This window comes from Pollicipes pollicipes, unplaced genomic scaffold (genome assembly GCF_011947565.3).
Source record: "Pollicipes pollicipes isolate AB1234 unplaced genomic scaffold, Ppol_2.1 Scaffold_7262;HRSCAF=8765_pilon_pilon_pilon, whole genome shotgun sequence".
Lineage (NCBI taxonomy): Eukaryota > Metazoa > Arthropoda > Thecostraca > Pollicipedomorpha > Pollicipedidae > Pollicipes > Pollicipes pollicipes.
Genome location: NW_023597055.1, coordinates 24,793,088 through 24,817,299, shown reverse-complemented (window position 1 = coordinate 24,817,299; position 24,212 = coordinate 24,793,088). Strand labels below are relative to the sequence as shown.

Genomic DNA, 24,212 nt, shown 5'->3' with positions numbered 1-24,212 from the left:
GCGGTGAGCTGTATCTGGTGTGTGGCACGTTGCTGCCGCCTCTGACCGGCTGGCGGTGAGCTGTGTCTGGTGTGTGGCACGTTGCTGCCGCCTCTGACCGGCTGGCGGTGAGCTGTGTCTGGTGCGTGGCACGTTGCTGCCGCTTCTGACCGGCTGGCGGTGAGCTGTGTCTGGTGTGTGGCACGTTGCTGCCGCCTCTGACCGGCTGGTGGTGAGATGTGTCTGGTGTGTGGCACGTTGCTGCCGCCTCTGACCGGCTGGCGGTGAACTGTGTCTGGTGTGTGGCACGTTGCTGCCGCCTCTGACCGGGCCTCTGCTCCGTCGGCAGCCGTTCCGGCGCTCTTCTCGCAGTCAGGCGATGGACGACGTGCTCGAGATCCTCATCAAGAACGGAGGTCAGTGCGGCGTCAGCGGATCGCGGCGCCGCCGCGCGGTGTGTGTCGTTGTCTGTATACAGCGCTGAAGTACGCAGTACATAGAGGTTGTCTGTACACCCGCTCTTGAAGGTAGCTTGCCAGTGCGTGTGTGTTCCATTACCGTATGACATCGCAGTCGATGTTCGTGGTGAGGTTACTCATAGGTGAACTACCGCCGTCTGACGCGGCGGCCTCCCGCAGGCAGCTCTGTGTCGGTGTGACCGGCCGTCTGCCGGCCCGTCAGCTGACCTCCTCCCCTGGGTCCGCAGAACTGCCGCCGAGCGCGGCCATCGAGCCGGCGGCCGGCGCGCCGGCGCGGCCGGTCGCGACGTCGGCGCCGGCAACCTTCCCGGCGCCGCCGGCCGACATGTTCGCCGAGCTGGCCGATCTGGGCGCCATCGACGAGCTGGAGCTGGACGCGCTGGAGGCGATGGAGCTGCAGCCGGCGGCGGCGGCCGACCTCAAGCGCGAGGTCAACACCCCCGAGCCGGCGGCCGGCGCGCCGCCGCCGCCGGCCGACGACTTCGACATGGAAGAGATCCTCGACTCGTGGCTGCCGGCCAACAGCGACTCGCACAACAGCCGCGACCCGGTGCTGCCCAGCGCGCAAGACCCGCTGGAGCTACTGCTCATCGAGGGCGTCGACCTGAAGATGGGCGTCGAGGGCAACGCGGCCATGCAGTGGGACCGGCTCGACTTCCCCGCGTAGGCGGCCAGCGCTCGCGCGCGCCCGCCGCATGCTCAAGCGCCAGGCCGAGGGGCGGGCCGCGCCGGGCTCGGAGGGCGTCATGTGCCAAAAGACGCGCGGCCGGCGGTGCCGCGGCGCCCCGGCTGGCCGCAGCGGCCGCCCCGGACTCGGGCGCCGGCCGCGCCGCGCCGCGGCGTCTGTTAGTCTTTCTGTGCTGTCTGTCGGCCGCTGGTCGGGTGCCGTCGGCCGCTGCGGCGACCCCGGCAGCTAGTGGCCGCGCGTGCACGCGCGCGCGGCACACCGTGTGAACTGGGAGTGTTCGGCTGGGGCGTGAGAGGGGTGAAGCAGTCAGCGCTGCAGATGGGGATGGAGAGCACGAGCGAGTGTGTGAGTTTGAATGTGGAGGGCGGCTCAGACGACGATGCTGGCTCCGCGGCTGGGGAGAAAGTCAGGTGGACAGAGAGCAAGAGAAAGCGAGTCAGAGAGAGAGAGGTCTAGTCGGGTCCAATATGCGGGGAAGCTGCACAGAGCGGTCGCTTTTCGGCGCGACCCAACCCGGTCCAATCATATCGCAGAGGGAACAGGGGAGCTGCGAGCGAGGCGGCGGCGTGCCCTCGCCGTGATTCCAGCCGCTGGCCAGACGACAGTGTTACGTTTGTTGTTGTTCTGTTTTCTAACCATTCCACGTGACCGCTTGCAGGCCCGAGTAGTGTCCCCGCCGCGCGGCCCCGCCCTCTAACCAGTGTCGCGCGCCGGCCGGTCGGCCGTCCGCCCCGCCCCCGCTAATCTGTACAAAGCTGGGTGGCGCCCGTCGGCCGGCCCGCCGCCCGCCTCCACCCACCACGACCCCGGTAGAGCGGTGATTTGGACTAACCTGTTTGGCGTTATGTTGTGATAACTGTAGATGCCAGGCGTGCGCCCCGCCCGCCGTGTACATAGTGGCCGCCCGCTTGTACTTCCGAACGGTCCGCGCGGCGGCGCCACTGCGCCGGAAAAGGTGGCGCCGCCGTCGCCGTCCCGCATTTCCGGTGGCGGGGCGGCGGCCTGAGCCATGCTCGCTCGCTGTGTGCGATTACGATCGAGCGACGCGGCTGGCAGTCATATTTTCGCAGAGGGCATCCGAGCGCGCCGTCGCGGTGCGCGTGTCGGTTGGCCCGGTCTCGCCCAGTGTTAATGTATTTGTATAACGAGACGTGTGACATGAAAACAGTGTAATTCTGTACATACGCAAATCTCGTTCCGTTGCCTCAATAAATGGGGAGTAGGCACGTGGCGGTTTGTGGGTTTCGTTCGATGCTTGCGACTTCTGCTCTGATTTGCTTGGTTACTGACGTGGCGCAGATGACACCAAAATGGTGCTACTTTTAACCCAGACACTGGACGCGTTGTTTCCACTCAGTGTTCTCGATATGACGAGGTCACGCGCATGGGCGTAGCCAGGGCAGGGACCCGCGGGGCCTCGCGCCTCCTCCCCCCCATCCCCCCCCAGCGCCACGCCAGCGTGCTGCCGACAGAAAGTTGAACAGACGGCGTGAACCGTACTCGCTGAGCTCTGGATCCCTCCACTAAGCAGATCCTGGCTGCGTCTCTGATGGTGTCGGCAGTGCAGCAGTGTGTTAGCCTTCAGGAGGACACCACGGTTCCGGTGTGATCGTTTGACAGAGGTGGGCCCAACGGCGGGCCTACAAATCTGCCGACCAGTCAGTGGCATCTATAACAAGCAGCAGCACCATCAATGGACCGGCCCCGATCTGGCACAGAGCACTTGACGCCATGTTGGCGTCCGCGGGGTATCATGTCGGACTGCACACGTGGGAAAATGCTGACGTTAAGCCGTTACAGTCCTGCATTCGTTTACAGCTGGCGAAGGATACAAGTAGGTCCAATTACTGCTCGGGTCAAATTAAGTAAAAAGACAATAAATGCATTGCACCAAACGATGTTTATCAGCTGTTGTTACCCGTGCGAGTCTCAGTGCTAGGATAACCGCCTGTCGTAAGCTGCTGCTTGCGATCGACGGTAAGGAGCTAATGATGGTGACGAAAAACAGGTGTATGCAGTTGCTTTCAGCAACAGCTTAAATAAAGGACCCAAATCCAAGAAAATCGGACAGGTCTTCCGCAAAGACTTTCGTGCATAGTTAGATGTTAGCTTGCACATCACCGTGCTGGTGGGATATCAATGGAGTAGTGGTTAAGAAGCTGCGCGTCTGGGAAATCGGAAACAAGGGGCTCGGTTTCTTGTGGTGCCAATACTTCCTGTTGGGGTGAAAAGCAGACGACGCCTTTTAGCCTGAGCAGCTGAGTGCGTCGTATCCCCCCCTCCCCCCTCCCCCCCACAAAAAACATAATCGTGCTGACCTCAGCCCAGCCCGTGCTGACCTCGGCACAGCCCGCCGCGTCCCCGTCGATTTTCGCCCAGGTCGTGGCCCGAGGGCGACAAGCCATGGACGTAATGTTGCTTGAACCACGTGACGCTGCGCGCGCCCATAACCCACGGCGGGCTGCCGGTGGATGCGTGTGCCCATTTCCCATGGGCGGGAGTCGACTGTTGACCGTGGAGGGAATCTCCGATAGCACCCTATCCGCTATTCCCCAGCCCGAGTCTGGAGAACGCGGGCAGAGGCAGCACCGGCGCCGGACAAAGGGGGAGGGGTCGGAACCCAACACGCCCTCCCGGCCCCTGCCCTGTGAGCGCTAATGGCGGCAAACAGCGCGACCGCCCGGTCTGCCGGGGCGGGACGCAGCCGCCGCCGGTGTCTCGCCGCTGGGGAGCCCTGGGGGGACCTGGCGACGGCGGTGTATCGCCGCTGGGGAGCCTTGGAAAGGCCTGGCGACGGCGGTGTCCCGCCGCTGGGGAGCCCTGGGGGGACCTGGCGACGGCGGTGTATCGCCGCTGGGGAGCCCTGGGAGGACCTGGCGACGGCGGTGTATCGCCGCTGGGGAGCCCTGGGGGGACCTGGCGACGGCGGTGTATCGCCGCTGGGCAAGCGTGCCTGCTAACGGAATGACCACTTGGCTGTGTATTAGCCAAGCGGCTAAGACTTCAGAGCTCAGCGGTGTATGGTGGGTCGGCGTTGTTGCCAGTCCGGGTTATCCGAGACCCCGGTGTCTACCCCACGCGCGGCTCTGCCACCGGGATGATGCGGGCTCGAGCAGGACTTCCCGCTGGAGCGGCTGGGAGACCGGCCCAGAGCGGTCAGCCGGAGAACGCTCCCGGTCGGACGCGAAGAGGACCAGTCTGGACCGAGGACCGATTCCTCATTACTTGTGCATGACAACCGGTTTTTTAATTGACGAAATTTGCTGCACCTCCAATCAATCACACTGCCTCATTATTTTCCGTTCCAATGCTTTGTGTAGCTGCGCTGATTTGAAAGTTTTGTGTTCAACATTCTGTTTTGTACCTTTCGTGTTTGTTGGCTTAAATTTGTGCTCCACAGTCCACACGCACTTGTACAGCATATTTCAGTCACCAGACAACGGCATATTTATGTTTGTCTCGTTTCAGAATCATCGATCGGCCATATCGTTGTTTTACCAAGTGTCTGATCAGTGGTAATCTCTTCAGTGCTATATACACAGACCACACCCGGTCAGACCACACAGAACACACCCGGTCATACCACAGAGACCACACAGACCACACCCGGTCATACCACACGGACCACACAGGCCACACCCGGTCAAACCACACAGACCACACCCGGTCATACCACACAGACCACACAGGCCACACCCGGTCATACCACACAGACCACACAGGCCACACCCGGTCAGACCACACAGACCACACCCGGTCATACCACACAGACCACACAGACCTCACTCGGTCACTTGAACGTCTCTCGTCACGAACGAGCGTGACGCGCGCGGCACGTCACGTGACGTGCCGTTAGGAGGGGCGCTACAGGCTGCCGTCGTCCGACGCTGCCCAGGTATGTCTGATGCTGCTGACGAGTGGAGTGTAAAAGGCGTCCAAATGACCGGCGTCCCTCCGACGGTACCACGGCCGCGGTGCGGGTGGACTGACGCTGTCCGACTGTCGTGCCCCCGATGGAAGGGAGGGGGAAGGAACCATGGCTGTCGTCCCTCCGACGGTACCACGGCCGCGGTGCGGGTGGACTGACGCTGTCCGACTGTCGTGCCCCCGATGGAAGGGAGGGGGAAGGAACCATGGCTGTCGTCCCTCCGACGGCACCACGGCCGCGGTGCGGGTGGACTGACGCTGTCCGACTGTCGTGCCCCCGATGGAAGGGAGGGGGAAGGAACCATGGCTGTCGTCCCTCCGACGGCACCACGGCCGCGGTGCGGGTGGACTGACGCTGTCCGACTGTCGTGCCCCCGATGGAAGGGAGGGGGAAGGAACCATGGCTGTCGTCCCTCCGACGGCACCACGGCCGCGGTGCGGGTGGACTGACGCTGTCCGACTGTCGTGCCCCCGATGGAAGGGAGGGGGAAGGAACCATGGCTGTCGTCCCTCCGACGGTACCACGGCCGCGGTGCGGGTGGACTGACGCTGTCCGACTGTCGTGCCCCCGATGGAAGGGAGGGGGAAGGAACCATGGCTGTCGTCCCTCCGACGGTACCACGGCCGCGGTGCGGGTGGACTGACGCTGTCCGACTGTCGTGCCCCCGATGGAAGGGAGGGGGAAGGAACCATGGCTGTCGTCCCTCCGACGGCACCACGGCCGCGGTGCGGGTGGACTGACGCTGTCCGACTGTCGTGCCCCCGATGGAAGGGAGGGGGAAGGAACCATGGCTGTCGTCCCTCCGACGGCACCACGGCCGCGGTGCGGGTGGACTGACGCTGTCCGACTGTCGTGCCCCCGATGGAAGGGAGGGGGAAGGAACCATGGCTGTCGTCCCTCCGACGGCACCACGGCCGCGGTGCGGGTGGACTGACGCTGTCCGACTGTCGTGCCCCCGATGGAAGGGAGGGGGAAGGAACCATGGCTGTCGTCCCTCCGACGGTACCACGGCCGCGGTGCGGGTGGACTGACGCTGTCCGACTGTCGTGCCCCCGATGGAAGGGAGGGGGAAGGAACCATGGCTGTCGTCCCTCCGACGGTACCACGGCCGCGGTGCGGGTGGACTGACGCTGTCCGACTGTCGTGCCCCCGATGGAAGGGAGGGGGAAGGAACCATGGCTGTCGTCCCTCCGACGGCACCACGGCCGCGGTGCGGGTGGACTGACGCTGTCCGACTGTCGTGCCCCCGATGGAAGGGAGGGGGAAGGAACCATGGCTGTCGTCCCTCCGACGGCACCACGGCCGCGGTGCGGGTGGACTGACGCTGTCCGACTGTCGTGCCCCCGATGGAAGGGAGGCGGAAGGAACCATGGCTGTCGTCCCTCCGACGGTACCACGGCCGCGGTGCGGGTGGACTGACGCTGTCCGACTGTCGTACCCCTGGTGGCAGGAAGGGGACGGAACCATGGCTGTCGTCCCTCCGACGGTACCACAGCCGCGGTGCGGGTGGACTGACGCAGCATGGCTGTCTGCGCTGCGATCAGAGACGAGCGTCTAATGAGATGGCGACCACATCGTTAAGCTCGTGGGAAAGCGACGGCTGCCATCTTTCGTTACAAAGCCGATGTTGCAAGATTCGTCTTGTCTTGCAATCATGTCCCATGTCATAAGAGTGGGTTTCTCTTGCTGTGGCTAGCCTGCTGTTTTATTTGTTCATCTAATTTTCAGCGGGTGGTGACCATCCAGCAGAGCTTATTGGTTCCAGCGTCGGCCTGTGTGTGTCTCGCATACTCAAGAGACCCCCAAACCGAACGTGTTCCTCTTGCGCGAGTTTTGGGGAAGCTCCTTTGAGTGAAAGATAGTTTCGGTGAGCTCGATTATTTGCCTTTTTAATTTGCGGAGAGAACATTTTTGAGCCGCCCGCACCGTCTGCCGAAGTCCATGACAACTAGAAAGGCGGGACGCCGGTGTTCGTCCTTAACCTGCAAACCATACCACATGGAAGCCTCCACACCGCACTGCGAGCTGGGCTCAGCGCCACCCGTCAGTGTGATGACGTGCGACGGCATGTCGTCAGTGTGATGACGTACGACGACATGTCGTTGCGAAGGTGGCATGCCGTCGTCGTTCCTGCGGGCACAGTATTTTGTGCGACATTGGAAACCGCTATGACGGGAGGGCGCAGGCTCTGTCCCCACAGATGCCGGCAGCCCAAAAATTACGCGGAGATGTCGCGTGCAGGTACCCCCTGACCTTGCGTTAGGAGAACAATTGTGAGAAGTGGCTTCAAACGCGTAGTCTGTCCGCACTGTACTTTTTAATTAGAACGGAGATCATTGTCCTTGAGCATGCAACGCATCCATGAGAAAAACAACGTGGAATTGCATAGCAGGCCTTACTTGCGTCCCTCGCACATTGCTCCGCCGTCTGCGGGCCCCCGCGGCGGCGGTGCGACCGTGCCACACCGCCGCCGACTTCCCTCGCTCGGCGCCAGGTGGCAGGCTGATCGCCCGGTCGTCCGTCGCGGGCGGCGGGCGAAGGAGCGGCAGTCTGCGCTCGGTGCCACTGTGGTGGAGTGCGCGCGGCTCGGCCCTGGACGCGTCGTGTCGCGCGGGACGTGGTGCGGAGCGGTGGGGTGGCCCCGGCGCCAGGACTGGCTGCGGCCATGACGAGCCCCGCTGTCGACACGGAGGAGGTGGCCAGGCTGGTGGATAGCATATACAAGGTGAGGACGTCACGCGTGTGAGCCAATGCACCGACGAAGGGCAATGCTCCCCGGTGTTTCGGTGGAGTTCCTTCTACCTATGTATGTAGAAAGCACTGATCTAGGTGAGGGGATGAAGGAACGAGTCTCTGGCAGACTGCTGAGCCGGGCAGGCCTGATATGATCTGTTTCGGGTGGCACGTCATCGGGTCTGGCCCACGTTACACACATTCTCCGCGGTCAGAAGATCAAGACGTCTTCCGTGAGCGACGTGAGTCTCCATGGCAGGCCCGCTTGCCGTGTTGCGCGGTGCTGATGCAGACCTAGTGGTCGCCGATGCGCCGCCGGTGACGGTGGGCTGCTGTTTGTGATGGGATGGCTTCAGGCACGGGAGGGGCTGGGCTATGAGGCATCAGTTTTAGACCATGACATCATTGTTTTGGCACGGGGATATGGGCGGTTCTATTGGTATTTCAGTGCACGTCACGGGATTCTGGTTTGTCCGAATCCGTATCATGATTTAAGATCTTTAGCGCGTGGTAACATCGCCTGGGTAATCATGAGTGCCTGTGAATTACCGACACTCAAGCACGCCGTCAAATTGCTCCCAGCTCTCACGGCGTGTGCCTCCCCGCACCATCCGCACGTCGCCCGCGATGCTCGGGGCACTGTCATAGCCGGCGCGATGAGTCCGGCCCTGCGTCTCCGGTGGTCTCCGCACCGCGGCCGGAGGAGACCCGCGCCGGTCGGCGGCTCCGACTGCGGCCGGGCCCCTGGGAGAGCCGGACGGCGCTCGGGGCTCCCGACCCATGCATCGGTGAACACTGAACAACGAACTCACTGAGCCGGCGATGAACACTGAAAACTGAACGAGGCTGGGCTCACTGCCCAGCCAGCAGGCCGCGGCGTGGCGTGGCCGGTCCGGCTGTCCTGCCCGCCCAGCGGAGCTGCCCGGCGGCTGTCCTGCCCGCCCAGCGGAGCTGTCTGCCGGCTGCCCTGTCCGGTGCTGAGGTCGGCTGGCGGAACGGATTGGCAGGAAGTGTACTGGCCGCACGAGAATTCGGCGAACGGCTCGGTCCGACGCAAAGTCAGTGCCAAGACGACACTGCCTTCAGACTGTTGTGTGGGTGTTAGAAGTCGACAGATGCCAGGTCCAGATCTTCACTGAGCGTTAACTTCGACGGAAGCTGAAGCACGAATGATGTTATTGTTTGTCGCGTTTGCGCGATGCGTAAGCGCATTCTTTGGCAAGCGCTAATTAAGTGGGAACTCAACCACAGTTCCACTGCAAAGCATTCGAGGCATGTTTTAACTGTCCCTTCCCCCTCTCTCTCTCTACACCACCATATCAGATCAAATCATCTGATCAGACATGTCACTAGCGCAACCGGCTGTGCTCCAGAACAAGGTCTACAGTCGTTGTTGTACCGTTGTGTCGACGACGGAAAAACCTGAGCCGTCAGGTCCAGTTGGCCAATACTGAACAACTGCACTGGTGACCGGGATGGGGCCGGGGTGAACTACCGACCTGCGGTACTGCAGGCGGCCATATACTGGTATTCTGTAGCAGCTGGTCGTCCCTGGGCCACAGCCGCGTTCAACTCCCCTCCTCCCCCGCTCCCTCCGGCTCCCTGTGATCTCTCCCCGCCAAGAGGCACCAGTGATCCACAGTCCATCATTAAGATCTGAGCAAGAGACGTTCTTCCACCGATTGGTCTCCACGCCTCCGTTCGTCATAAATGCCCAGCCGCCCTCCCCAGCCCAGCGTGGCTGGTCCAGTGGTGCAGGGCCTGATCTGGCTGGCCCTGCTGACGATCATCTTCCAAAGTGATGAATTGTACTAGTTAATCCTTCAAAGCCACGCTCTGAGCGCGACGAATGAAATAGATATCCGGCCGCGAATTCAGAACCCAGCGGTCGCTCTTTGGCGGTGTAAATGCCTTCCAGACAGAGCCGGTGGATTAAGCCCATTCGCGCCACGCCCCTGTGCCCCTCCCCCCCCCGCGCCCCACTCCACCCGGGCCGTCGCGTTTTCGACACTCGGTGATCGGACTGGCAGGGCTCCAACTCAGCAGCAGCCGCCAAACCGCCCCCCCCCCCTGCCTGCTGCCTGGAGTGAGCCCCGTCACTTCACCGGCCCCGAGCTGACCCACCTGGGGTGGTGAGGGGGAGGGGGGCTCTGTGCCAGCGGGTCGCCGGGACCGGGCTGGTGTCTCCGTGTCACAGTGAGGTGTTGCACCACCGTCGGGCGGTCACCTCGCCCGTGTCCGCTCGCTGGTGCCGCTCCCCGCGAGCCACCCCAGGGAGCACGGCCGGTGACCGTGCGGTCTCAGGTGGCCGCCGGTCGCTGGTGCCGCTCCCCGCGAGTTACCCCAGGGAGCACGGCCGGTGACCGTGCGGTTTCAGGTGGCCGCCGGTTGCTGGTGCCGCTCCCCGCGAGCTACCCCAGGGAGCATGTCCGGCCACCGTGCGGTCTCAGGTGGCCGCCGGTTGCTGGTGCCGCTCCCCGCGAGCTACCCCAGGGAGCACAGCCGGTGACCGTGCGGTCTCAGGTGGCCGCCAGTTGCTGGTGCTGCTCCCCGCGAGCTACCCCAGGGAGCACGTCCAGCTACCATACGGTGTCAGGTCACCGACACGGCTGCCGGTCGTGCACGAGGAGGCGGCTGCAGCTGCCGCTACCACTACTCCCTACAAAGCCCAGCAATGTCACCCAAAATGCGGCGCGTCCCGTCCTGCAGTTTCTCTCATGAGCCGTGACTGAAGAGGGCACAGGCGAAGACAATAGGGAAACTTTAGTGCAGGACCCTGCTCGATCTACTACTCCCTGCTTTTCTGGCGGGGTCTCCAGCTCTTGCCCTCTCGCTCAAAGCTAGATTACCACTCTAAATTCTATGCAGCTGTGTGCCATTGTCTTGCTGTTGCTGTGTCATTCCACGAGTTCCTCGGCGTGCATGCTGTCCGACATGCTCCCCGCGCCGGCCTGTCCAATTACCGTGACATTCTGTTGTCGGTATGCCTGCTCCGTCAGTGTCACTGTGGAGCCTCCGCCTCCGCCGTGGGCTCCGGCCGACACCGGAGCCGCAGAGAGCGCCTCGGCACACCCGCCGGCCTGGCTCCCAAATCGATACAATGCCAGGCGGCCGGCATGTGGATGTTCTAGGAAAGTGGCAGCTTTGGTGCGTTGTCATCGTAAACACGACGCCGCGGCAGGCTCGAGTTGTGGTTTTCTATAAGATGCGGACGCTGTTTTACAAACGAGTCGTGTGGGGCCAGTCAGCCGGGCGTGGCGTCTTCACTAAAGCACTGCCTTTTTCTCGCGATCACTGTTCTGGTGAATTAGCATGCGCGTCACACTAGAGCATGCATCAGGCACTTTTCCATTACTATGGAAAACGGGTAGTGATGCCTCTTGTCAGCAAACACTTACTTCGTGCGACACGTCTAAATTGAAAACATGGAATCTTATGTTAATGAAACGATAAATGTACCATAACTGTGCACACACGTCTACACTCACACACACACAGGCGTACTTATTTATGCATGTTTTTTCGAGCGCTATTCAGCTTGTGGCCAGCCCTCATAGGTGACGCTGTACTGAACGGGGTTGCCTTGAATTCAAATTTCAAGCCACGGCTTTGCTGAAGATTGACTCAGTCTGCTCCTGGTACTGGCAGGTTGTCGGGCCTTTGGGAAAAACTATCGGTCCTCCCTCGGCCAGGCGCTCCCTGGCTTGATACATTCTGACGAATGGCAGCCAATGTCGGTACATCGTCTTTTGGCCTCCGACCTCCGGGCAAAGTTCGAAAGAACTCGCCAGGGCATCTGTGTTCACCGTGACAGCTCAGGAAGAGCTGCATGGTGTTTTTTCCAGCAACGGTCAGAACTACATCAGCCATTTTGCACTTATTTGACGCTGTAGTGTTGCGGAGTGATTGAGACATGCCATTAGCATTACGTATGGAATAATTGTCGCCACTTTCCGCCTGGTATGGTGTGTTTTTGTGAGCACACAAACACATTACATGGGGACGGGGTCAGAACAATTGTACCATCCGGGATTTGATGCTCTGGCCGAGATAGCTCGGCTGTGTCGCAAAGCCACGATTGGCTTTAAGCGTGGTTCTAGCTACCGTTTAAACGTAAGAATTGACTGCGCGTTGTGATGGGATTTACGTCCTAAAAAACAATTATTTGGTGTGGAAGGAAAGACTGATGCCACAGTGCCGTATGCTGTGAATGTGGAGATACGCGGGCTGGAGATAAACACACCAAACATCTTCACTCCATGTCGTTCGCCTTGGTCCATTGCTAGCTGGGTTATTGTTCGACTGCACACCCTACTTTTACGAGTTGCACCGAAGCTTTTCTCGTTGTGAATTTATTCCCTCGTTTGCTAGCACCCCTCTGTTGAGGGAGGACTGCTGTGCACGCAGTTCGTGAACTGGGACGTCCGCGGGTAACTCCGTGGGAAATATCTACACCCCCGCTGTCTGGCAGGAATGATGTCCGATGAAAGGTCGTTCCAGCATTCTGGCGTCACGTAGCATGGCCGTCGAAGTTTTCCAGCTCCGGGGCGTTTGGAATTGGTGTTGCCGCACGGGCGTACGGAAGTGAGCTCCTCCAGTTCAGCGCCGGCGCGACGGTGCTGACTGCGGGCATTAGTCCGTGTCGCTGCCTCAGACTGACCACCAGAGCTGTAGGTCCGAACCCAGCTGTCGGTGGCGCAGCTGCAGCTCCACCAGCAATCATATGTCGGGGATGCTGCAACGCCGCTCTGTCCTGCGACGGTCCTGACCGGACTGGACCTGGCCTGACCTGCCCTGCCCTGACCGGGCCTGACCTGACCTAACCTGGTCTGAACTGACCTGGCATGACACTGACTGTCATGTCCTGACCTGACCTGACCTGGTCTGACCTGACCTGACCAAGCCAGACCGAACAGCGGTGCAGGCCGTCGACACGCTGGTGCCGATCACAAAGGCCAGAAGTGGGAGCTCTGCAGTCTGATCCGAGCCGGTCATCTGGGCTGACCTGGAGTATCATCTGACCGGCTTCGACCGAAACCGCTTCGCCTGGGCCGGCTGGAAGCGGCTGCGGCCGGGGCTGGGCCCAGCCGGGCCGGCCTGACCGGAACGCCGAGTCACAGGGCATTCCGTGACGACCCCGTGACGGGGGCCAATCTTTCCGCGCAGGAACACGGCCGTGAGCATTCAACATTGGGCTTAGATTGGGTCTGATATGCTTTGTCTGTACTTTACTTTTGATATTCTTTGAAGATTCTGGAAAAGATTCTTCGCGTGCAAAATACGTATTGCGAAGTACAGAGACGGATATGCTGTATTTAACAGCCGTACTGTTTTATTCTACTTTCACTCCACTCCACTCCAACCAACCACTTTAATAAACTACCCTCGCCAGCTGCTAGCTACCCTAGTTAGAACCATTAAAGAATCTCTCCATTTTTCTCCACTCGAATTGCCGTGGTCAGCGACACGGAGCCTGTTGATGACCAGCCTGTTGATGGGGGTGCGGAGGATCTTGAACAGCCACCGAGTGAGAGACGACTGCCGGACATGCTCTGGAAGCCAGCCTGTCTTAACGTGCCTCGCTGAGGTCACCTGAACTGGGCGGCATAGCCTGGACATAAGCGCACTTCTGATCTAGAAGCCAGCCTGTCTTAACGTGCCTCGCTGAGGTCACCTGGACTGGGCGGCATAGCCTGGACATAAGCGCACTTTTGATCTGCGCGCTTGGGTGGATGGACTGTAACCGTTGGGTTCCGTTAAAGCTTATGCAATCTTATTTCCCGAGGATATCGTTCTGAACTTTACCGGAGTGCTGCTGGATGGTTACGAAGCTCTGAATGTCCCACCACCACCACCACCACCATCACTACCACCACCACCACCGGGTGGGATGGCGAGGCATGGTCCGGTGGGGTGGGGCTTTTGAGGGTCAGTATGTGCACCCTACGCACCGTATGCCTCTCTTCATGGGCATTCGACGAATCTCTCCTGGATATTGTCAGTCACGCCTGTTTTTGTCGCTGTTTTGAGGCTCTTACCAGGTATAGCTCGACAGTCTATTATGGTCCACATTTCCACCCCAACGATGCGGCGAATGTCAGTGGAACGGGGTGGTTTCCACATTGGTTTGGTGTAAGCACCCAGCGACGTCTCAGCCTTCAACACGGATTTCAAATATTTCAAATAAACGTCAACATGGAGGAGGCCGCGGAGTCCGGCGACTCCACGAGACAGATTCAATTGATGGAGCCTGGAATAAGCGGTGAATAACAAGATGCTTGCACCGTGTTTTTACTTGCATTTTGTTGTGGAAGCAGTGGTAATGTATGCCCTCGGCCGGCGGTCGTACGAAGAGCTGTCGCGACTTACAACATGCCACCCGCCCAGCGCGCGGCGTCTCATTTATCAGCGAGGCATTAAAAATAATTACCGGTACTGAAAAACGAGACGGCAATTACGCACCGGCACGCACCACCGCAAAATCCGTCACTCTTGCTTCGTAAAACACGTGGGAAAACCAGCACCGCGGCGTAACGGCACGTGCAGTGCTTCTTCGTGGTGTCGAGAAGCTGTCTGTACAAGCAGCGTGCGACAGCCGCCGCATCTGGTGTTGGCGCTGAGATCAAGCGGTTCGCCGACATGGGCGGGAAGGGGAGACACTCCCAGGAGGAGTGAGGGGGGGGGGGGCATTTCCGGGAGGAGTGAGGAGTGGCACTCGCAGCTCAGACGTCCTGCCGACTGCCTGTGTCATGTCATAACGCTTCGCTGTCGTCGACTGCTGGGCTGTACCGACGGTCCGGCTGGTTTTCATTTATTCTCCCGGGCATGAGCTGTTGAAACATTGTCACGATTGGGTGCTCCATTGTGTTAAGGCCTGGCATTGGATGAGCTGGCGTCATGAGTCTGGCTCCATCACATCGCCTAGCGGGAGCGCTCCATTACCGTTTGTCTCATTGCTGGCCTGGACAGTGAACGGTAAGCAAACAGCGCCACAGGTGAAGCGAACCGGTAACGGCGTGGGGGCGTCTCGTGGACGTCAGAGACGGACATGGCTCTCAGTCGTATCTCTCGGTGTCTCTCCCGTCTGCCTGGTGTATCTCGTCTCTTTCGCGTTTCCCGTCTCTCTCATGTCTCGTCTCTTTCGCACCTCCCGTCTCTCTTGCGCCTCCCGTCTCTCGTGTTCACTCGCGCTTCTCGTCTCTGTCATGTCCCTCGTCTCTCTCGTGGCTCTCGTCTCTCTTGCACCTCCTTTCTCTCTCGTGCCTCTCGCGTTTCTCGTATCTCGGACCGACCTCAGCTCTCACGAACGCGGCTGCTAGACCGAGTTAACTCCCATTTGCCGCACAACCATCCCAAAGATTTCTAGGTAAACAAGCCATCGGTGGTGTTTGAAAACTTGGCGCGACAGAGTCATCAGAGCCGGCGCCCCTGCGATCGAAGTGTAATTCCTTCGTTACCATACGATTGAGATTTAGGTTTTGAAAAACTCGGCGGAGGTCTGAGGGATTTCTTCCGGTGAGGAAGACGGAGGGGTGGAAATCCGCGCACTTCATCAACGAAGATATAACTTCCGGCTAAAGGAGAGGCTTTTCGGATCTGGAAAGGAAAGCGGGTGCCTCGTCGAGCGTGGCGATTTTGAGATCGGAATCGCGAGGGTGGGCACGGCAAAGGTACGCCACCAACACAAACGTGAGGGTGGGTACGGCAAAGGTACGCCACCAACATAAACGCTTCTCCCGTAAGAACTGTGGTCCGTCGTGTGATGCTAGTTGTTGCACGATAATGTACGAAATTACAAGATGATATTATAAAATGTTTCCGTTATTTTAGTATGCACTGGTACTTCACTGACATGCCTGATCCAGACACGTATTGGCTAATGTTGTAGTGAGCTGTCCTCTGTCACGCGTTTGGTGTTTTAGTAAGTATATCAAATGAGCTCCCTATTCAAGCCCGATGGTTTTGAATTGCCTCACACTGCGCACAGCGGGTCTGCCTTGTGGCACTATTGTCGCTCCATGGACAATACGTGAATTGCACTTCAAAGCCCAACCACATTTTCACACCACATCAGCCGAACAGCTGACGAAACCGCCACACAGCGGCGCCCAAAGTTAATGAAAAGTTTCTCAAGCTCCCCTGCGCAACGCCTGAATGCCTCGCGTAGCAGCGGAGCTCATTCAGAACATTAATTATCCCGGCAAACACCATCAGTGCTGGCACGACCGGGGCGGTCTGAATGGCGCCGGGCGAACCTCTGAACCAGGCCGCCGGCGCGCGGCGGCACTATTGTGTACCTGTTGTGGCGGCGAGGGCGGCCGGCAGCGGCGGCCGGCGGCGACCGGGGGCTCTGCTCGTGCCTGGGGCCGTGTCAGGGTCAGCGGTGAGCGCTGACGCGGGAGAGGGCGCGGGTGTCCAGGATCTCTTCAGACGCGGCCGTTGAGAAGTGGAGCGCCGATCCCGAGGCCCAGGTCATCATCCTGCTGCTTCCGCGTGTCGGACGCGCTTAAAGGGAATGTTCCACATCTCAAGATATTAAAGTGAGCATCAGGCATGATGAAATAGGCTGACTTATGACTTTTGGCATGCTTTTGACTGGAAAATACCACTCTAGGCAACACAATTTATCTGTTAAATATGCTCCTCAATCCGTCACTGCTGGATTATTTCATCGCACCTTGCACAATATTGATTGAGGTCAATTGACGGCCGTTTTACCTGGAAATCGTGCTTACGAATACCCGTTATGAGCGACCCGACAGTTGTATTTGTATTGGCCTCTGTCGGTGCATGGCTAATGGAATGGCAGAATTTGAATGACGTTATAGTGTCATGGATGCCCGGGTGACCTCGAAACAGTCTCCCTGAAATAGCCTGCACGTCTTCGCGGGGGTAAAGCTCAGAGGCTAGACGGTTTTCGGCCTTAACAAGAGTAGAGCTGTGGGCTGCATCGAACGATCTTCAATATGGCTATTTCAGTTCAAAACCCCGAGCAAATCTGGAACACTGCCCTTAACATGAGAGTTGACAGGTATAGCGATCCCTGCGAGACACAGCCAGGATTATAGTCCTCGCAGATTGTATTTTCAAACCTTTGGTCTCGGCCTTGGGCTGCACCAGACCCTCCAGTCACCGCAATACCTGTTCTCTCAGCCTCCAGAGCACGTCTTCCCTGGTGACCGGCGTCAGCGTTCGGCTGGAAGTGGGCACTCCAGATCAGACGGTGGCCCCCCTTGTGGTCCGCTTTGTCAAAACGATCGTTGCTGGCAACAATGTGCGCAGCGAGCGCGTCCCGTGATTGTTATTCACCGGCGAGACTTCATCTCCTCAGCAATATCGCCCGAGGGCGTACCTTCCGCAGCGCCTGTGGCAGAGCGGTGCTGTCAGGTTCATAAGTCAGGGTGGTGGGCTCGGCCAGCGCCGCTGTTCCCCGCCCTGCCGTCTGCTTAAGAGTGCGGTCACGAGGTGGCGGCGGCAGCCCGGTCCGCAGGAAAATGCGTTGCGCGGGGCGGGGTTGGCTGGAGCGTGTGTGCAGCTCTGTAACGCTCTGTTGCACCGCCGTTTGAAGCCCGCCGACCGGCGTCTGGTCGGGATTGTCACGTGACCTGCCTGCCGGCCTGGCCACTATCCCTGATCCCTGACGACAGACTTGGCGGGATGTGTAGTGACCTCTGGCGTCCAACGTGGTGCCTGGCCAGACCTCACCTGCGAGAGTCAGCAGGCAGACATTACATGTATCGTCAACCATTGTTCGACCCCTGACCTTACCCGACCTGACTTGCTGCCTGGCCCGACTCCTGATCCGTTCTGACCCGTACGGCACTTAAAAGGCAGATACTATCTCTGCGTCATCAACCATCGGGCCAACCACGGATCTGACCTAACCTGAACCCTGACCCAACGCCTTCCTTGCCTGACCTGACTCGCCGCTGAACCCGACCCCTTCTCCGCCCTGACCTGCGTGACAGTCAGCAGGTGGACACCCACATCGCGGCAACTCAGCCATTGGCCCGACTTCTGACCCTAGCTGACGGTGGCGGAGCCGGGGAAACGGAGCACGCGAGCAAAACTGGGCTAACGCATTCTGTGCTGCTCGCCGGCGTCGTCAGCGACGCCAGTCACCCACCCGTTATCTGTTTCCCTGCTTGGCTCCTTCCCGCCGGGATTGGTTGGCACCGTCCGTAAACCACATGACGTTGATTTGGGTACGCTCTCCAGTTGGACACAGTATGACGTACAGAGTGCTTGTGCAGCAAGACGCGCTGAGGAGGGCGAAACTGAGCACTTGATCCCAGTTGCGTTGGAAAACAAACTGTACACTGGACACGCGGCGCGGGCGCGCATGGTTGTTTTACCTGCTGGCACTCCTGACGGCTCGAGGATCCGCCATGGACGCCTGTAAATTCTGGTCGCGGCCAACAGCCGACGCGTGGTTAGAACGCTGGAAGTGTCTTTGATTCTTTGTCGGAAGCTCATTTTTGGCATGATGTTATCCAATCACGCGACGAGGAGGCTAGTTTGTAAAGCTTCATGCAGCTGGTTGTGAACTTCTATGTTCTCTTCCTCTCCAGGCGCAAAATTCGTGTGACTAATTTGCAGACCATTGCATCTAGTTGCCTCGTTTCAAGCTCTCGTGATCAAAATATGGGACGTCGATTGCGGTTACGCTGCTGGGGGATCAGCGCCGTTCACTCAGCACGCAAACAAAAACTCGCCGAGTCCACTCTAATCCTCCGGCGGGTGCAGCGCGGCCCGCCCCCCTCGGCTGCACCGCCTCAGACGCGTACCCAGACTCTGATTCGCCGGCGGCTGCGGCGCGGCCCGCCCCCCTCGGCTGCACTGCCTCAGACGCGCACCCAGACTCTGATCCGCCGGCGGCTGCGGCGCGGCCTGTCTCCCTCGGCTGCACTGCCTCAGACGTGTACCCAGAAAAACACGGTCCGGGGCACTTATCCCCAGCGCCGCTGATCGCTGCGACCCTGTCCTGCCAAAATATTGTGGCCAGTGTCGATGATAGCCTGTTTGCCTTCTGCCTGGGCCGGCCGGAGTAACCGGCCCGCGGTCTCGGCCGCCGACGCAGACTGTCCGTCAGCTCTGAGATCCGATCTGCTAACGCGTTCGTCCGTTCCCTCAGCGGAGCAGCTGAAGCGGTCTGGACAGTTATCGCCTTGATTCCCAACGGAAGATCCCGGAGTTAATCAGCCGGCCTACGGTTTCTGAGAGATTTGATTATCTGCTCAGCTGATTTGTTAACGGTCCTGCCGCTGCAACGCTTTTGATATTGGAGCTCGAAAGCGTGTTTGCTCGTAATCACACATTGTGCGCATTGAATAATTGCCGTGTGGTATTATCTGTCTCAATTAAAAACGCGCTGGCTTTTCAAGAGAGCTCAGAATAAATGCAAATAGCATCATTAGCCTCAAGAAGAGCGCCGTTCCATCGAAACTCGCTTTTCGCCCAGTATTAAATGAATTCGGCGGCGGTTGAAGTGAGATTTTTGCGTCGTCTGCAGACTGTTGGAACGAACTGGTAATGAATGTGCAGTGGCACCAACAGTGTTTCATTCAGCATGATGATTAATAGTGAAGAATTGCTGCTTACCATTGTCTTGCGAGGAATAAGTCATCTGTTCTGTTTCTTTCCCTCTCCAGTCACAAGGCGACTGGGTAAGTCCTCCATGCGTATTTGATCTGACAGTGATGACCTCCGGGAGAGGTCAGTGTAGTAATCACGTAAGTACAAGCTAGGCGCCGATATTTATCGGTTCGACTCGCATATTAGCGGAGAATCCGCCTGGATGCTCTCCATAGTGGGATAGAGCAGCAAGTTATGTTCATTTAACGCTTGCATTGTATATTGTAAAGCAAAGTCTGTAGGTCGTAAATCTACGAATGTTAGGCACACATGGCTGTGTTGGGCAATGCCTCATCTCCATTGGAACCCCTGGCATGCGAGGCCGTAGCTCGGCGTCGACAGCCGCCTGAGACGAGTCATGTTATCCCTCAAAACATCGGCTCCGCCCCAGGAGAGCACTCGACCCCCCCCCCTCCCCCCGCGCGCGCCGCGCCGTCCGTCGGGCGCGGGAGCCGGTGTTGTGACGGAAAGCAGAGCGAGCGTGGGCGGCAAACGTGGGCCCCTGACTGCGGGTCCGACGGCGGGCCAGCCAGGGCCGGCGTGGCCTGGGCCCTGTGCTGTCGCGCCCCACAGGCCTTACCTGTCACCTGTGAGGCCTGCTAGACCTCGCCGAGCTGTGATCCCCTGACACCGCCGTGAACCCGTGCCAGATGTGGATCGCTGCCAGATATAAACCCGCCGTGGGTCTAGGTCAGATGTAAACCCGCCGTGCGTCTAGATCAGATGTAAGCCCGCTGCGGTCCTGCTTGGATTAGTCCGAACATGCAGAGTGAGGTTCCCCAGGGCGGCCCAACAGAACCTAAGCCTTCTGTTGACCAGATAGAGTTAAGATGTAAAGAACCCTACCAAACGTAGACTAGACTCGACCTTGGCCGAGACTCGGACCCAGACCCAGATCCAAATCCAGACCCAGACCCAGAGACAGGCTCAGACTCAAGTCCATACCCACACCTAGACCAAAGCACGGACTCGGACTCAGACCCCCACTGGGCTCAGACGCCAACCCAGACCCCGATCCAGACCCACACCTAGACCAAAGCACGGACTCGGACTCAGACCCCCACTGGGCTCAGACGCCAACCCAGACCCCGATCCAGACCCACACCTAGACCAAAGCACGGACTCGGGCTCAGACCCCCACTGGGCTCAGACGCCAACCCCGACTCCGAGCCAGGCCCATGTCAGAGTCAGGCTCACTCTCAGTGTTTAAATCACCGATGATCGAAGTCACTGGTGTGGTGTCTACCACCGGCTCGGTCAGTGTTTAAACCAACGACGGTCGGTGTCACTGGTGCGGTGTCAACTACCGACTTGGTCAGTGTTTAAACCACCGACGGTCGGTGTCACTGGTGCGGTGTCAACTACCGACTTGGTCAGCGTTTAAACCACCGATGGTCGGCGTCACTGGTGCGGTGTCAGCCACCGGCTCGGTCAGGGCTTGCATCACCGGTGGTCGGTGTCACTGGTGCGGTGTCAGCCACCGGCTCGGTCAGGGCTTGCATCACCGGTGGTCGGTGTCACTGGTGCGGTGTCAGCCACCGGCTCGGTCAGGGCTTGCATCACCGGTGGTCGGTGTCACTGGTGGCGGCGGTGACCGTGCCGGTGAAGTGTCAATTATCGGGGTCAGGTTAACAAAATAAGGATGGTGAAGAAATCAGGTGTCCATGCCAACCATGAGCCGCGGATAGCATGTGACGATGTGCGAAGATCGTGCCGTGTGTGCTTGCGCGGTATTCCACATATCGCAGGGTAAAATTTCTCCCAGGTTTCGTGGCGTGATGGCCCGCCAGTGGCGTACGTTATGTTAGCAAATGGAAATATCCCAAGAGAAGGTGAATTCGTGCTCCGAATAATTCCACTGCATATTTAGCAATAAACTATGTCACGTTCCTGAATGTTGCTCAGTATCTTCACAGATATTCCACAGTGCATCACATGTAACACATCACAAGTTTAACGAAACATTAAGGATCGTCGATGCTTTCTTTCTCGCATAGGAAGAAAGCGTCGGCGCCGTCGTTGATGAGACCGAGAGCTGTCGTCCGGGAGCCGCTTTAATCCGATCTAACCACGGTGACCCCCTCCCCCCCCCTAGCTGTCCCGCGTGCCGGGTGCTCACCACGCCGCGTGGGTACACAGAGTTACCCGTAGGCACAGAGTTGTGGTATCTGCTCCGCGAAGTCGGTCTCCTGTCGCCCAATATAGCGGCAGCGAAAACGGAGAAAGCGGGGCGAGCTTCGTTGCGAGTTGTTATTTTGAGCCTCACCAACCTCCAGCATGTCAGGAAGTGCTGGCTGATCGGCTATGTCAAGCAGTCGTAAGGATATATTATGATAATATTTTACGTCTCAAGGCAGTCCTCACGGTCACGAGTGATGTACCGTGACGTCACGTGCGATGCATGTGTGTGCCTCCTAGTACACTGAAGGTCGGTTCTCAGCCAAGACCTGACAATGCCGAGAAACCAGAGACTGAAGGTCTGTTTTGCTGATGCTGTGTGCCGGAGCTTCGGAAGTTCAAACAGAAGTTATGGTTCTGCAACGTTGCAACGTGGCACCTAGTTTGAGGTATGTTGGAGCTTCAGAAGTTAAACCAAGATGTTATCATGTTTGAACGTCGCGAATTTGCATCTAACTTAAGAAGCGGCAATGATGCCGGTAGCTGCCGCCGGTGCATGGAACACGTCGCTGCCACATGATCCCGGCCAGCCCCGGCGTCGTACTCCCCGGCTCCGTGGTGCCGGACGGGTGCAGCCTGGCCCGTGCCAGAGTCATCCATCATCGGGCGCGCGCCGGTCACCGCCGCTCTATTAAGCGCCCGGCCCGGCCCGGCGGCGGCGTGCGAGCTCATCACCCGGCTCCCGTCAGCGGAAGCGACGCCACGCGCTGGCCGATTGCCATCAATTTCAGGCCGGGGATTGGTGAGAAATGGGCTGGAGAGGAAGGGTGAGAGGGATCGAGACCTGGAGCGACGAGAGCGGCGAGGTAGAGGAAGCAGGGCTTCAGCCGGCGAAATACATGTTGGCTACCACCAAAAAGCTCAATTTCCCAAAGGAACGAATTCTGTTTGATCTATCTATGGGCAAAGTACGTGTTGAGTGGGCTGTGACTGATGTGAACGACCCCTTCGGCTGCTAGTGACGCAAAAGCCTTGCCACCACGCTTGCTGCTAATTCGTTGACCGTTCGCGGCAATTGGCTGCAGACTTCTGGTCGCCAGCACGCTTTAAGAGAAGTATTGTCCACAGTTTTACCAGTCGGCTTATGCTTGGGGTTTCATCAAAATGAATTGCTCAATGTTTAACTGTAGGTTTGCTGGTAGCGTGGAAATTCCCACTGATCCAGCACAGAAGTCATTGTGCAGTAGTCTGGTGCATTCATTCTTTTTACAATAGCCTCCATATAGCCAACGCGCACGTAGGCACACTCCCTCGTACATGGAGATTCCCGGGAAGACTGATTTGTAGAACACAGAGGCGCCTTGTTTGACAAACGCTACCCTTGCTATGATTGCCTTTGAATGCGTATTACACGGGGTAAAGCTGTTGAAATCCAAGGAGCAGTCAATCTTTACGTGTCATTGTTCTGTCTCCCGGCGTTGAACAGTTGTTGATGGTGTAGTCCGAGGCGGTTAGTCCAAGGTGACTGAGTTCACGCGCTGCGGGAGCGCTGTAACGAGACGGGGATCGCCTGACCATGACCTCAGGTCACCGCGCCGTGCGTCGAGCCTGCCCATCACAACAGGCGCGGCCCGCCCCTGCCTGACCCAGCCTGACCTCGGCCTCGCCACGGCCGGACCGGGCGTCGCAGCCTATCAGATGCGTGGTCGGGCGCGGCATTGTCTGAGGCCTTGCCGAGACGGCCTCTACGCTTCGACATGGCCAGCCGGGGCACAGTAAACAGCCCCCCCCCCCCCCCCAGCTTCGACATGGCCAGCCGGGGCACAGTAAACAGCCCCCCCCCCCCAGCTTCGACATGGCCAGCCGGGGCACAGTAAACAGCCCCCCCCCCCCCCAGCTTCGACATGGCCAGCCGGGGCACAGTAAACAGCCCCCCCCCAGCTTCGACATGGCCAGCCGGGGCACAGTAAACAGCCCCCCCCCCTCCAGCTTCGACATGGCCAGCCGGGGCACAGTAAACAGCCCCCCCCCAGCTCGTGCTACGCCGCGTAATTATCACGTCGTCTGACTAATGGCCGGCGAACGTGGTGCTGGGAGCTGGTCGACTCCGTGCGCTGGGCGTGCCCTTGATAGCCGGTACAACAGTTAGTCATGGCACCGGTAGAGACATGCAGCCATAGGCGTTGTACGTAGAGGGATCGATCGGCAAAGCGCAAAAGGTGAAACGTTAATCGTATCAGTTCGTTGCGGTTCTTGCTTTCCTTTTCTGTGTGCTCTGTGCGTGCTTCTTGCTTATTGTACACTATTAGAATCATTTATCAATGACAGTTTTCGTCATCTCTCAAAGCCACTCAACCCGATAGGTGTAATGATGTGGGTACGTTACGTTGTTTCACTTCTTGGCGCTTGAAGGTTCACTTTCTTTCATCATAAATTATCAGGCTCTAAACCATCTTAAGCACGGGTCCCGTACTTAATTTTCACACTTCGGCCATTACGTCCTTAGTTTCACAACCATAACTTTCCCCTATTTTTGGTTGCGTGATGTCGCCCAGGAAGTCTGGTGGCCTCGCTCCAGCACATTGGTGACTACGGTCGGGCTCCAGATGTTCCGTCGCAGTCATAAGCTGAGCGTCTCAAAATTCATTTGGGG

At 58.8% G+C, this 24,212-nt stretch overlaps 2 protein-coding genes across 2 annotated transcripts in view; both read left to right on the top strand.

Annotated features, from left to right (window-relative positions):
* Positions 1–1,125, top strand: part of LOC119113628 (myocardin-related transcription factor A) — a 103,555-nt gene extending 102,430 nt beyond the window's left edge. Inside the window, exons 19-21 of the mRNA XM_037237915.1 lie at positions 352–395; positions 686–710; positions 984–1,125. Coding sequence (XP_037093810.1) covers positions 352–395; positions 686–710; positions 984–1,125 — 211 coding nt within the window. The remainder of the gene's footprint in view (positions 1–351; positions 396–685; positions 711–983) is intronic.
* A 6,510-nt stretch (positions 1,126–7,635) lies between these two features.
* Positions 7,636–24,212, top strand: part of LOC119113833 (brain-specific angiogenesis inhibitor 1-associated protein 2) — a gene marked incomplete at its 3' end in the record, with an annotated part of 70,540 nt that continues 53,963 nt past the window's right edge. The window contains 1 exon segment of the mRNA XM_037238064.1: positions 7,636–7,799. Coding sequence (XP_037093959.1) covers positions 7,740–7,799 — 60 coding nt within the window.